Here is a 15242-nt window from a genome sequence, read left to right on the forward strand (position 1 = left end):
TAGACTCTAAAACTGAGTGAAGTAAGTCAGAAAGACAAATACCATATGATATCACTTATATCTGGAATCTAATATATGCACAAATGAACCTTTCCACAGAGAAGAAAATCATGGACGTGAAGAATAGACTGTGATTGCCAAGAGGTGGGGGGGAGACAGAGGTATGGATTGGGAATTTGGGGTTAATAGATGCAAACTGTTGCCTTTGGAATGAATAAGCAATGAGATCCTGTTGTATAGTACTGGGATCTATATCTAGTCACTTATGATGGAGCACAGTAAATTGAGAAAAAATAATGTATTACATGTATTTGTGACTGGGTCACCTTACTGTACAGTAGAAAATTGACAGAACACTGTAAACCAGCTGTAATGGGAAAAATAAAAATCATTATTAAAAAAAAGAGAAATGCATTCTGAGTTCTGAGTTAAATCAGTAAACTAAAAATTATCCTTTGGATCACTGTCCATTTTTGTGTGTGGGCTGCCTACACACTCAAATCAACCAATATTAGATACCTGAAGCACTCCTTCATGGGGCAGGCACAAATTAGCCTAGCTGCTGATGAAAAAACTGAAGTGTGATTTGAGCTGTCACTCAAGAGGCAGAGTTTGTAGTTTGATTCTAGTGCAGTAATTAATTGCTTATTAAAATAAAAATATTAAATACTCCTTTTAAGTTTTAGAAGAATATGGCAGAATCTAGAGTATCCACAATATAACTTTCAAAATGTCCAGGATACAACCTGAAATTACATAATATTTGAAGAATAAAGAAAATATGACCTAGTGGCAAGGAAAAAGATAATCAGAAACCAACCTGATGTCACCCAAAATGTTGGAATTGACAAACAAGGATTTTTAAAGCACCTGTTCTTAATGAAGTAAAGAAAAATAAGTTTTCACTGGATGGAAAGCCCATAAAAAATAGAAACTGTAAGAAAGAAACAGAATGGAAATTCTAGAGTTGAAAAATACAATATCTGAAATAAAAATTTTACTCAGTAGACTTAATGATAGAATGGTTTAAGAGAGGAAAAGTCAGTGAACTTGGAGGTAGCTGGATAGAAATGATTTAGTCTGACGAACAGCAAAAAAATATTGAAAACAAGAATGAACATCAGTATCATCAGAGACCTTCCAGACAATATACAAAGGCCTTATACATGTATAATTGGCATCCCAGAAGGAGAATAGAGAATAGGGCGGAAGCAACAACATTGTTTGAATAAATAATGTCCAGAAATTTCCCAAATATAATGAAAGACCTAAATTTGCATTTTCAGGAAACTCAGTAAACCCTAACCAGTATAGATTATAATGAAATCTTTACCCAGGCAAAGCCGCTGAAAACCAAAGATAAAAAGAAGATCTTGAAAGCAACCAGAGAAAAATGACAAACTACAGACAAAGGAGTAATTCAAAAGGCCACTGCCTTCTCATCAGAAATTTTGAAGACTAGAAAACAGTGGAATGATATTTTTAAAGTGCCAATGAAAAAAACAATCAGCCTAGCACCAGCGAAAATACTCATCAAGAATGAAAGTAAAATAAATGCATTCTCAAATGGAACCAAACTAATCCTTAAAGGAGGCTCTGCCAGGATGACAGACGCTTTATCCAAACCAGGGCTGCTTCTGTCTGGGTGGCGTAATTTCTGTCCTTTTCCATATCTACGTCTCCCCTTTCCTTTTCCTCTTATTTTAAGCTGAGAAAAACTTTTGTTAAAAAAGTTTGATAGCAGTTCCCACAATACTGAGCATATGGATGACATTGTATTTCCTGAAGTATAAAAAGATTGTTATTTGAGGTCTTCTGGTAAAGGAATTTAATGAATTCTTTGCTTTTAACACTTTGGTAGGTGGAATGGGAAGTTTGAAAATGCAGGTAGTTCCCTTGTGATGCAGCAGGTTAAAAATCTGGCTTTCAGTTCGTTTTTTTGTTTTTGTTTTTTGTCGTTTTGCCTTTTCTAGGGCCGCTTCCTGCAGCATATGAAGATTCCCAGGCTAGGGATCTAATCAGAGCTGTAGCCGCTGGCCTACGCCAGAGCCACAGCAAGGTGGGATCTGAGCTGTGTCTTCGACCTATACCACATCTCATGGCAACGCCAGATCCTTAACCCACTGAGCAAGGCCAGGGATCAAACCCGCAACCTCATGGAGCAATGCCGGATCCTTAACCCAATGAGCAAGGCCAGGGATCAAACCCGCAACCTCATGGAGCAATGCCAGATCCTTAACCCAATGAGCAAGGCCAGGGATCAAACCCACAACCTCATGGTTCCTAGTTGGATTCATTAACCCCTGCGCCACAATGGGAACTCCTGGCTTTCAATTTTTTAAACATTTATTTGTTATTCTATATTGTTAAATTTTTTGGACATCAAAAATTGTAGACTTCATTGAAAATTGTGAGCAGCTGCTGAGGCAGTAACAGTATGAAGTAAATAGTCATGAATGACTTGCTTTTCCCCCTGTATTTTTCTTGTTTTATGGTTTGCTCAGGATTTTGATACTAAAGTGTGACTATAAAGTTTGGAAACAAACAATATTGTTTACCATGAGTATTAGTCAGACTTCTCCATAGCAACAGAACCAGTAGGTTTGGGGGGGGAGGGGTAGTGGGTGTCAAGAAGAGGGGGAAGTTTGATTTATTTTAAGAAATTGGCTCATGTGATTGTGGAGGCCTGCAGGTCTGAAATCTGCAGAGCAGGCTAGAGACAGCAGGTCTGAAATCTGCAGAGCATACTAGAGACCCAAGTAAGAGCTGATGTGGCAGCTTGAGTGTAAGGAAGTCTGAATTTTTCCTTGGGGGACCTCAGTGTTTCTTTCTTAAAGGCCTTCAACTGATTATATGAGGTGTGTTCTCAACATTATAGAGGGTAATCAGCTGTCTTCAAAGTCTACTGATTTAAATGTTAATCTCATCTAAAAAAGGAAAATACCTCACATAAACATGTGGACTGGTGTTTGACCAAATATCTGGGTGCCATAGCCTAGCCAAGTTGATACAAAAATTTAATCATCACCCTGTGTATTATTGTATATCATCAAAAGAATGATTTGTTTGTGTTTCCAGACTTAGTGGCCATACTGCATAATAGCATTTTGGATATGATCCCCTCATCTTAATTTTTTCCATATTAAGAACCAGACAATAACTACAAAGTAAAATTTAAATTTTTTTCCTCATCTTCACAAAATGGATCATAAGGGTAATATCTTTCTAACCCATAGAAATATTCATGCAGAGTCACAGTTGCCCTGCTATAGACTCTTATGCTTATGTGATCATGTAGGGTCAACAGAGGTTTCAAAAGTAAAAGAGATAAAAGCAAAGCAGCAAATTGAAAAATATTGAGAAAAAGTTCATGTAACTTCTCACACCAGTTGACAGGCCAGTGTGCAGCTGGTTTGCACTAGTACACTCATACTAGCTGTTAAATTATTGACAGTACTGAAGTGTATCTACACAAGTTTGTGAATAGCTATTGGACTAAAAGCCCCTGAGGTCCCCCACTGCTGTGTCTGCCTTTTCCCTAAGATCTCCCCATAATCCAGCAACTAAAAGGCTGATGGCTAACAGGGCAGAGGGCTCCAGGACTGTGCTTTAACGCTGTGGTACTATTTGCTTGGCTTTTGTTTGTTTTATTAAACTGTAACTTACATACAGAAAAATTCACCCTTTTTAGTGCATATTGCTGTGAATTTTGACAAATGCATACATACAAATATAGCTACCACTATAATCAAGGTTTAGAACAGTTCTTTCACCCCCAGAATGTCCCCAGTGTCCCTTTGAAATGAAACTTTCCTCTCTGGGAGACACCCGGCCCCTGGAAACAATGCTCTGTTTTGTGTGCCTTTATTTTACCTTTTCTAGAATGTCATATAAATGAAATGATATGGACTGCTGCAAACATTCTTGTATGGGGTTTCCTGAGACCGCAGTTGCATTTCACTTGGGTAAATACGTAAGACATTCACTGGGTTATGTGATAAGTGTATGTTTAACTTTATATACAAAACTGCAAAACTGTTTTGCAATATGGCTGTGCTATTTTGTATTTCATGAGTTTAGTCAGTTTTTTTTTTCTTTGAGACATTCTAACAAATTGGTAATATCTCATGGTTTTAATTTGCATTTCTCTAATTACTGTTAATGTTGAACCTTTTCATGTGCTTATTTGCCAGCCATATATACATTTGAACCTTAAACAATGTAGGGGTCAATGCAGGACCCTTGGTGCAGCCCAAAATCTGCCTATAGCTTACAGTCAGTCCACCATATTTGGAGTTCTTCCATATCTGTGATTCTGCATTTGTGGATTTAACCAACTTCAGATCCTATAATATTGTGGTACTTATTACTGAAAAAAATTCATGTTTAAGTGGACCCACACAATTTAAACCCATGTTGTTCAAGAGTTAGCTGTATCTTCTTTGGTGATGTGCATTCCAATCTTTTGCAAATTTTTAAACAGATTTGATTGGGGTTTTATTATTGGTTTTTGAAAGGTCTTTATATACTCTGAGTACATGTTTTTCATCAAACATGTGATTTGCAGTTATCTTCTCCCAGTCTGTAGCTTGTCACTCATTCTCTTAACAGATTTAACTGGCTTATATTGTGGTTTTTCATAGTTCATCACTGATAAACACTTGACTCAAGATAAATTTAACTTAATCAATAACTGAGATTTTTTTTTCCTCAAAAATCTCACTTGACAGATTACTATCATTTTCCTAAATAATTGTTTCCTTAAATGTTTCCATCCTGTTGGGTAACCAAATACAGATATTTGTGGTGCTTGCATCTCTAGAACATCTCCTGGTCCTGAGAGAAACTGGACCCCTACAAGCTACCCTAAAGTGTTTCCTTTTAAGTGTGATGCAGATGACTCAGTATTCTTTTTACCATTTTCTTTTTATCTTTTCTCTTTCAAACTTCTTTATGTGTGAAGACTCAAAACAACTAGTCTGTATTTAGAACTGCTTAGGTACCAATTTAGAACCGCTAGATAGAAGAGAAAACTGAACACATATGATGAGTTAACAACAGAAGAATGCACTTAGAAAATGTGTGATTTAGAAATGTCAAATATTATGGAAGGTCATTGGTAAAAAGGGGAATGTCAGGAAAGACTTTATAAAGGGATTTGATTTAGGGAAGAGTAAAATTTGCATTGGGGGGGGTATTCCCATTATGGAATAGCAGAAACGAATCTGTATGCGGGTTCATTCCCTGGCCTCACTTATTGGATCAGGGATCCTGTGTTGCCATGAGCTGTGGTGTAGGTCCAAGATGCAGCTCAGATCCTGCGTTGCTGTGGCTGTGGTATAGGCCAGCAGCTATAGCTCCAATTTGACTCCTAGCCTGGGAACTTCCAAATGCCGCAAGTGTGGCCCTAAAAGAGCAAAAAAAAAAAAAAAAAGTGTGTGTGTGTGTGTGTGTGTGTGTGTGTGCGCGCGCGCGCACACGCGCGCGCCTGTATATATTCGGAATGACAGGATGTAGAAAATCCCAGGCCCAATTTGGCCTGTAGGCAAGAATAGCCATGGCTCATTGAATAAAGATGGTGTTGCCTAAGTTAAGGGGTATGATTCAGGATCCACAAGGAAATGTTAAGGCCGCCTGCCTCCATACGGTACCTTTCTGCTTAAGTTTTCTTCCTTTTGCTTCAACTAAGGTTAGAGGGTCATTTCTTAAAATTGACTAGAAAGCTTCCATATTTTGACCTTGCACATCAGTGTAAATAAATATCATTAGCTTACAAAAATAACATTATCAGAAATTTTGAAGCCCCTGTATGGTCCTTTCCAATATATGCTCCTCCTTTTCCAAGGTTAGCCTCTATTTTTAATTTTGTATTTATCATTCATTTTCACCATTATGATTTTAATATATGAAAATGAATCCCCATATAGTATATTGTCAAGCTTTGTACCTCTTCTTTAACTTTGTGTAAATGGAAGGATGCTGTGTATTTTCTTCTGTGGTGTATTTCTTTCGTATAACATTTTATTTTCATTCTCCAGTTTCTCTGCTACTTTTCTGCTTATCTTTAGAGAAAAATTCTTTGAAAGAGATGTCTATAGTCACTTTCTCCACTTCTTTCTATTCTCTTATAACCCACACCAGTTAGACTTTTACCTCCATTTCTACATTGATATAAGGTAAATTGTAATATATTAAGGATATACATAATTTGAAAAGTTTTGGCATATATAGGTATATACACACAAACATAACATACCTCTGAAACCATCACTACAATTAAGATAGTAAACATATCCATCACATAAAATTTCCTTGTACCCCTTGAAAATCCATCCTTCCTGTTCCTCATCCTTATCTTCTGGCTTCTTTCACTCAGCATGGGGATTTGGAGTGTATATCAGAATATAGTGTATATCAGTAGTCCTTTTTTTATATATAATTTTTTTTTATTTTCCCACTGTACAGCAAGGGGGTCAGGTTATCCTTACATGTATACATTACAATTACATTTTTCCCCTACCCTTTCTTCTGTTGCAACATGAGTTGTACCCCTTGAAAATTTCCTTGTACCCCTTGAAAATCCATCCTTCCTGTTCCTCATCCTTATCTTCAGGCAGCCACTGATCTGTGTTCTCTCACAGTTGATTAACTTATGTCTTCTTGAGTTTTATATGAATAGATTCGAACAGTGTATATTGTTTTGCTCTGGCTTCTTTCACTCAGCATGGGGATTTGGAGTGTATATCAGTTCGAACAGTGTATATTGTTTTGCTCTGGCTTCTTTCACTCAGCATGGGGATTTGGAGTGTATATCAGAATATAGTGTATATCAGTAGTCCTTTTTTTATATATAATTTTTTTTATTTTCCCACTGTACAGCAAGGGGGTCAGGTTATCCTTACATGTATACATTACAATTACATTTTTCCCCTACCCTTTCTTCTGTTGCAACATGAGTATCTAGACAAAGTTCTCAATGCTATTCAGCAGGATCTCCTTGTAAATCTATTCTAAGTTGTGTCTGATAAACCCAAGCTCCCGATCCTTCCCACTCCCTCCCCCTCCCATCAGGCAGTAGTCCATTTTTTTATTGATATGTAGAATTCCATTGTATGGATATACTACAGGTTGTTCCCATTCACTTGTTAATAGACATTTGTGTTGGTTCTGGTTTTTGTCTTTATTGCAGATAAAACCAGTCTGACTGTATGTAGACTGTCTTTTAAAGGTGCTAGACTTAAATTTCCTTGGATAAATACCTAGGAGTGGAGTGTCATACAGTATGTATATGTTTGATTTTTTAACAAACTGCCCAACTTTCAAAAATAACTGTGCCATTTTACATTCCCACCTATAGTATAAGAGATTTTCAGTTCTTAAATATTTTTGCCAACACTTGGAATAGCCAGTCTTTTAAATTTTGTCCTAGGTATGTAGTGATATTTCTGTTATGAAACAACCTAACCTTACAACTAAAGCAACTAGAGAAAGAAAAATCAAAGCCCAGAAGTTAGTAAAAGTAAAGAAATCATAAAGATCAGAGCAAAAATAAGTGAAATAGAAACTAGAAAAACAGTAGAAAATATCAGTGAAACTAAAAGCTGGTTCTTTGAAAAGATAAAATCGATAAGCCTTTAGCCAGCCCTATCAAGAAAAAGAGAGAGGACCCAAATAAATAAAAGCAGAAATGAAAAACAAGGTACAACCAACACCACAGAAATACAAAGGATCTTAAGAGGCTACTGTGAACTATTATATGCCAGTAAAATGAACAACCTAGAAGAAATTGACAAATTCTTAGAAAGGTACAATCTCCCAAGACTGAACCAGGAAGAAATAGAAAATATGGATGGACCAATTACCAGTTCTGAAATTGAGTCAGTAATTTTAAAATTCCCAGCAAACAAAAGTCCAGGACCTGATGGCTTCACAGGCAAATTCTACCAAGCATTATGTTTTTAAATGTCATTAGCCTAGTGAATAAGGTGTGCATCTTTTTATGTCTTATTTGGCATCCATTTATCTTCTTTGATATAATTCAAGTCTGTTTAACTTTCTCCCATTTTTTTCCTTGGGTGTTTGTGGTTTTTTTGAGTTTTGAAAATTCTCTATAGAGTCTGGATATACCTCCTTTATACATGTATGTGCTTTGCACATATCTTCTCCTAGTCCATGGCTTACCTTTTCACTCTCCTCACAGGGCCTTTTAAAGAACATATAATTTTTATTTTGATAAAGTCCAGTTTATTAATTTGTTCCTTTATGGGTATTGCTTCTAGTGTAATCCAAATCGCAAAAGTTTTCCCTTTTGTTGTCTTCTAGAATTTTTAAGGAATTATGTTTACATTTAGATCTGTGACTTGTTTTGAGTTACTTTTTGTACATGATATAAGGTATGTTTGAAGTTCCTTTTTTTTTTTTTTTTTTTTTTTTTCAGATGCACCCACAGCATATAGAAGTTCCTGGGCCAGGGATCAAACCTATACCATAGCTACAACCTAAGCCACAGCAGTGACAGCACTGGATCCTTAACCCATTGAGTCACCAGGGAACCCCTGAAGTTCTTTTTTACATAAGGATATACAGTTGTTCAAGCACCATTTGTTAAAAATTCTATCTTTACTCCACTCTATTGTCTTTGTACCTTAGGTGAAAATTAGCTGTCCATATACATGTGAGTCTATCTCTGGATATTCTGTCTGCTCCTATTCATCTCTGTGCTTTGAAACCAATACCACATTGTCTTGATTATCATAGTTTTACAAGTCTTAAAATTTTTAATAAAATTTTGGCTATTCTAACTGCTTTGCTTTTCTACAGAAATCTTATAATCAGATCTATATAAATTTTAGAATAAATTTTTCAGTTTATATTTTTAAAAGGCCTGTGATTTTGATTACATTGAACCCGTAGATCAATTTGAAGAGAATTAACATCTTAACAATATTGGGTCTTCCAACTCATGATTACAATAAATGTCTTAATTACCATGCATTTTTTTCTTGGGTACAGGACTTGGGTGTTTTCTGTCAGATTTATCCCTAAGTATTTTGTATTTTTCACAGTATTGTATGTGGGATTTAACGCTTTTTAAAATTTTAATTGATTATCCGACCATATAGAAAAACAAATGACTTTGTATATTGATCTCGTATCTTTCAAACTTGCCAAGCTCACTTGTTAGTTCCAGTAGGTTTTTTATAGACTTCATTGGACTTTTTACATACACAATCCTGTCTTCTGGAAAAAAAGACAGTTTTACTTTTCTTTTAAAATCTGGTTGCCTTTTATTTTTCTTTATTGCACTGGTTAGAAGCTTCAGTACAATGTTAAATAGAAGTAGTGAGAGCAGACATGTTTGTCTTGCTGAACTTATGGGGAAAACAATCTTTCAACATTAAATATAATAATTATTGACTGTTGGATTGTTTTTTAATACATTAACCTTTATCAGGTGAGTAAATTCCCTTCTATTCCTAGTTTGCTGAGAGTTTTTATTTTTCTTCTTTTTTTTAAGGCTACACCTGTGGCATATGAAAGTTCCCTGGGCGAGGGGTCAGATCAGAGCTGCAGCTGCAGGCCTACACCACAGCCATAGTAACACCAGATCCGAGCTGCATCTGTGACCTAAGCTACAGCTTGCAGCAACACCAGATCCTTAACGCACTGAGTAAGGCCAGGGATCAAACCCTCATCCTCACAGATACTAGGTCAGGTTCTTAACCTGCTGAGCCATAGTGGGAACTCTGAGAGTTTTTTAAATTAGGGATGGGTGTTGAATTTTGTTAGACCCTTTTTCTGCATCTATTGAAATGGTTATATGGCTTTTCTTTTTTTGGTTTTGAAATAGTGGATTACATTGACTTTCTAAGGTTAATACAATCTTAATGGGATAAATTTCATTTTGTCCTAGTGATTATATATATCATTGAATCCAATTTGCTAAAATTTTGTTGTAGACTTTTTCCATGTGCATTCATGAGTGATAACTGGTTGTTTCTTTATTCTTGTCATACGTTCATCTGGTTTTGGATCAGGATAATGCTGGCTTCATAGAATGAGTTGGGAAGAATTTCCTACCTTTTAACTACAAATTCAACTTGATTAATAAGTAATTTCAACTTCCTTGTATCTTGAGTGAGCTTTGGTAATTTTTGTCCTTAAAGGACTTTTTAGCATAAAGTTACTTCTTACTTTTTCATTATCTGTAAAAACTGGAAAATGTCTCTTTTCTCATTTCTAATATTGGTAATTTGTGTCTGATTAGTCTGGTTATAGATGTATTGATTTTATTGATCTTCTCAAAGATTCAGCTTTTGTTCTCATGGATTTCTCTCTATTCCTGTTTTCTGTGTCATTGATTTTCTTATTTTATTTGCTTAGGGTTTCATTTACTCTCTTATTTTTAGTTTCCTTATGTAACATGTCCTTATTCTATGTGGTAGTTATAATTATTGCTATAATGACCTTTCCTGCCAGTTTTAACATGTATTTAAATCTTCTTGGTTGGTTTCAGTTACATGATTTTTTTCCCCCTCATTACATGTCATATTTTCCTGGTCATTGGAGAGCCTGGTAATTTTTGATTGGATGCCAGACAGTGTGAATATTATCATGTTGAGTGCTAGATATTTTTGTATTCATATAACTATTCTTGATGTATGTTCTGGGATACGTTTAAGTGGAAACAGTTTAATCTTTTCAGATATGGCTTTTAGGACTTGTTAGGTAGGATTGGAATGGTGTTCAGTCTAGTGCTAATTATTCACCACTACTGAGATAAGATCCTTTTGTGCACTCTACTCAGTGCCCCTTGAATTATGAGTTTCAAGTCTGACTGATAAGAGTAGGCATTATTTCCAACCCTGTGTGACTGCTGGGCACTGTTTCTTTTCATCTTTTCACCTTGTCTTTTTTCCAGCCTGAGGTAGCTTCCCCACATGTGTGGAACAGTACTCATCTGAGTACTCAAAGGGGACCTTCTGCAGATCTCCAGAGTTCTCTCTGTACATTTCTCTCCCCTGAGGTTCTCTGCCCTGCGAACTCTTCCTGCTTCCTGCAGGGGGTGCCCTGTGAACTCCCTGAACTCTTAGTTCTTTGTCCTCCTCAATTTAAGGTGACTATGAGGCTATGACTGAGTTCTTCTTCCCTGAGTTAACTCTTCTCTTCAGTCAGGTCTCTGCTCAAATGTCACCTCCTTAGAAAGACTTTCTTTGATTATGTTATCTAAAGTAGTACAGCTCTCACTCCCCCTCACTCTGTTTTTGTATGTATCTATCTTTTAATCATCCATGTTACCTCACTATAATAGCTCAGTTCTGATCCATGTTACCTCACTATAATAGCTCAGTTCTGTACCTAACAGAATTTTATACTCATATGTATCAAATAATATATACAGAAATATTCATAATAGCCCCACAGTAGAAACAGCCATAGGTTTATCAATTACTGCACAGTAATGAAAGTGAATAAACTATAGTACGCACAGCAGCGTGAATGCATCCCCAAAATATAATGTTGATAAAAGGAGCCAGACACAGAATTCTTCATGCTGTTGAAAAAGGTAAAACCAAGCCATAATGTTAGAATTTGGGGAAATGGTTCCTTTGCCCAGTAGGGGGGCCAGAATGGCCTTCTGAGGATCTTTTTCTTGAGCCCGCTAGAGAAGTTGATTCAGTAAAATTGAATTCTAGGTCAGATACTATCTTCTTTGCCAAACCTTCCCTAATTCTCTGGACAGAGTTAGTTCCTTTGTCTTCTCTGACCAGATGTTAGAATAATTATAATTATTATATTTTTCAAGGGAAGGAGGGCATCTTTTTTTTTAATTTAAGCATTTTGACTGACTGGTGTAGAGTAGGTGCTCTGGAAACATTTTCTGATTTTTGAAGGAATGAGCAGATGAAGGAAGTTTTTTTGTTTTGTTTTGGTTTTTTTTTTTTTTTTGCTTTTTAGGTCTCAACCACGGCATGTGGAAGTTCCCAGGCTAGGACTCTAATTGGAGCTACAGCTGCCAGCCTACACCACAGCCACAGCAACACAGGATCCAAGCCGTGTCTGTGACCTATACCACAGCTCACGACAACACTGGCTCCTTAACCTACTGAGCGAGACCAGGGATCGAACCTACAACCTCATGTTTCCTAGTTGGATTTATTTCCGCTGCGCCACAACGGAAACTCCAGATGAAGGAAATTCTAATGAACAAATAAGCCAAGACCTCTACCTCCAATTCTGTGTTTTCTCCATTGCCAGTTTCTAGTTGAGGATAGAGAGATTATCATATGCTGAGTCTAAGAGAACCAAGGTTGTTGTTAGAGAAGAAGAGTGTTGGGATTTATAGGTAACCTGATGTCTCAGACAGGAGGTAGAATGACATTGGACTCCTGAGTTTTGGTGACCCTGTAGCTAAAGGAACAAGGATGTCTCTGCCTTCTGTTTATGAGGGGTTATAGGGACTAGGACGTGACTTGGCTTGTTTAATAGGTTTTGCCAAGAATGTTTTCTCTACAAGTTTATGGAAGGACCCAATAAATTCATCTGCTACCATTGAAAATCTATTTGCTTTGTAGGGCTTTTCCACACAAAAATTCTATTGAATCAAGGTGCCGTAGCTTAACAGAGCACTCTTTGTTCCTTTTAATTTTGAAATTTTCAGTAAACATAAACTTGGAAAGGGTAAGAAAAATGAGGATAAATAGAGCTTACAAAGCAAATTGTGTAGATCCTGTGAAAGAAATTGCTTCCAAATTTGTCCTTACTGGAAGTGCCCAGACCTCAGCAATGATGTAGTTGAGTTCCAAATGATGAGTTTAAATTACTGTGCCATGTTTTATTAAGGAACCCAGGATAGGATCTGTTCGCTTTGAAAAGAATTCTGATAATTCATCAGTGTCTTAAAATGTTAAGTGTGTATTTTGATTAACACATTTTTATTGGCACATATATTCATTTCTTTTCAGCTAATATACTTCAAATATGTGTCTTTCTGTAGCTGTGGTGCTCCCATTCAAGTTTCTGAGGTGAAGCTGCTTTCCTTCTCATCAGGGCCACTAACTGTTTTCCTCCCTGCTGAAGTGAAGGCCATAGGGACAGAGAAGGATCATGTCCTGCCTCTCCAAGAGCTGGCCATGAGGAGTCTGCATCGTACCTACCACAGTTCTCTAAAAGGTACGTGGGTCCTTTCTTTTCTTTTTTCTGTGAGCCTAGATATTGTTTTTATGCTATTTTGATGTTCATTTTTTTAAAATTGTGGTGAAATGTATGTAACATAAAATTTACCATTTTTAAGTATTCAGTTTAGTGATATTTAGTATATTCACATTGTTGTGCAGTGGGATTTTTTTTTAATAAGAGAAAAGTTTTTGTATTTTATCATTACTGATCCCTTCAGCACCCCTTGTAGACCCAGAAAAGCATTCACTTAATCTGGTCTTCGGTCACAAAGAACAGAGGTTAAAAGTTAAACTGTGTGGTTTCATTGAAAGAAATTGGTGTTGGGGAATATTGGTTTGGTGGAAGTGAGAAGGCTGGCAAAGGCACTTTCTTCAGTGTGAAAAAATATTCAAAGACCTTATCCTTCAAGTAGAGTTGGAGTCTTCTTCCAACAGGGTAGGGCTTGTAGTCTCCTCACATCTGAGAAAGTTATATACCTAAAGGGAAATTAATTTCGGGAACCTTTGGCAGTGTTGCCACACATGCCAACTCTTGGTTTAGAAAAGATTTGGCATTGTGTATATGTCATAGGTGTTGTAGAGTGAATATCTTAAAGCATTAAGAGTGCACTAGGCAAATTAATAAGAAAATTTATTTCATGTGATTTTAAAACTGCTAAATGAGGAGTTCTCATCTTGGCTCAATGGTAATGAACCCAACTTGTATCCAAGAGCTTGGGGGTTCAGTCCCTGGCCCCACTTAGTGGGTTAAGGATGTGGCATTGCTGTGGGCTGTGGTGTAGGTTGCAGATGTGGCTCAGATCCCACATTGCTATGGCGTAGGCCAGCAGCTGTAGCTCTGATTCAGCTCCTAGCCTGGAAACATCCACATGCTGAAGGTGTGGCCCTAAAAAGAAAAAAAAGAAAAAAAAAAAAAAAAACCCTGCTAAATGTGTTATCTTTGCTTTTTAAAATAAAGGGGGTCCGTACAAAAACATTTAATAGCGACTTCCAGGAAAGTCTCATACGTATTAAGTTGTTTTTTAAAACTAAACAGAAAACTGAAGTCATTTACCTATGAGTAAATTACATTTTTCAAAATGGCTATTGATGTCTGAACAGATATAGAAGATGATAAGGTAATTTGTATTTCCTTCTTGAAGATGATTCAGTATTTTGGGATTTCACCTCATTCTGACTATTTCTTTTTCTTTTTCTTTTTTTTTTTCTTTTGGTCTTTTTGCCATTTCTTGGGCCGCTGCCACGGCATATGAAGGTTCCCAGGCTAGGGGTCGAATCGGAGCTGTAGCCACCGGCCTACGCCACAGCCACAGCAATGCGGGATCCGAGCCACATCTGCCACCTCCACCACAGCTCATGGCAACGCCGGATCCTTAACCCACTGAGCAAAGCCAGGGATCAAACCCGCAATCTCATGATTCCTAGTCAAATTCGTTAACCACTGCGCCACGACGGGAACTCCCCTGACTATTTCTGTCTCTCCTGAATGTTTACTATCAATAGCAACCCTGTGTAAATTTGCACTCAGGATTGCCTGGGTTTTTTACTTTAAACGTTTCTTCTGTGTAGCTCAGACTAAATTGGGAAGGAGGCACCCTGTTTTTATTAATGACATCTCCTGGGAGTGAGGCAAGGAAAAGCTTGGTTTTATTATTTTTCATTTTCTTTGATTTCTTTGTTTCCTCTTTTATTCTTTTCATTAAATATAATTTAGCTCAATAGATTCTAAATGCCCAATAGATTGAGGAAGAACTTAATAAAACTTAGTTTTAATCTTCTGTCCTAGTCCTTTTTTTTAGTTCTCTGTCTCTTATAGAAGTTTACAGACCCTTTCTGGGTAAACTTAATGCCTTTATTCTTAAAAAATATTTGACTTTATTCTTTCCTTGCCTCCACCACAGAACAGCTTCTAGTTGCTCTTGAAAGAGTAGATTTAGGTTTTCTCTTAGTATCAAAAATGTAAAAAATATCTTTCATTTCCAAATTATATTATGTTTTTATTCAGTACCTGTCAGATAACAGATTTTTCAACATGCAGTTCTTTTTTTAAATGGCTGCACAGGC

General features: G+C 36.6%; 1 protein-coding gene across 4 annotated transcripts in view; it reads left to right on the forward strand.

The window, feature by feature from the left end:
* LRRC28 (leucine rich repeat containing 28) overlaps positions 1-15242 on the forward strand; it is a 196309-nt gene that overhangs the window by 152618 nt on the left and 28449 nt on the right. For all 4 annotated transcript variants that reach the window (XM_001925096.7, XM_013993225.2, XM_021098403.1 and 1 more), the window contains one exon: positions 12998-13173. In XM_001925096.7, the coding sequence (XP_001925131.4) occupies positions 12998-13173 (176 nt within the window). The remainder of the gene's footprint in view (positions 1-12997; positions 13174-15242) is intronic.

This window comes from Sus scrofa, chromosome 1, assembly GCF_000003025.6.
Source record: "Sus scrofa isolate TJ Tabasco breed Duroc chromosome 1, Sscrofa11.1, whole genome shotgun sequence".
NCBI lineage: Eukaryota > Metazoa > Chordata > Mammalia > Artiodactyla > Suidae > Sus > Sus scrofa.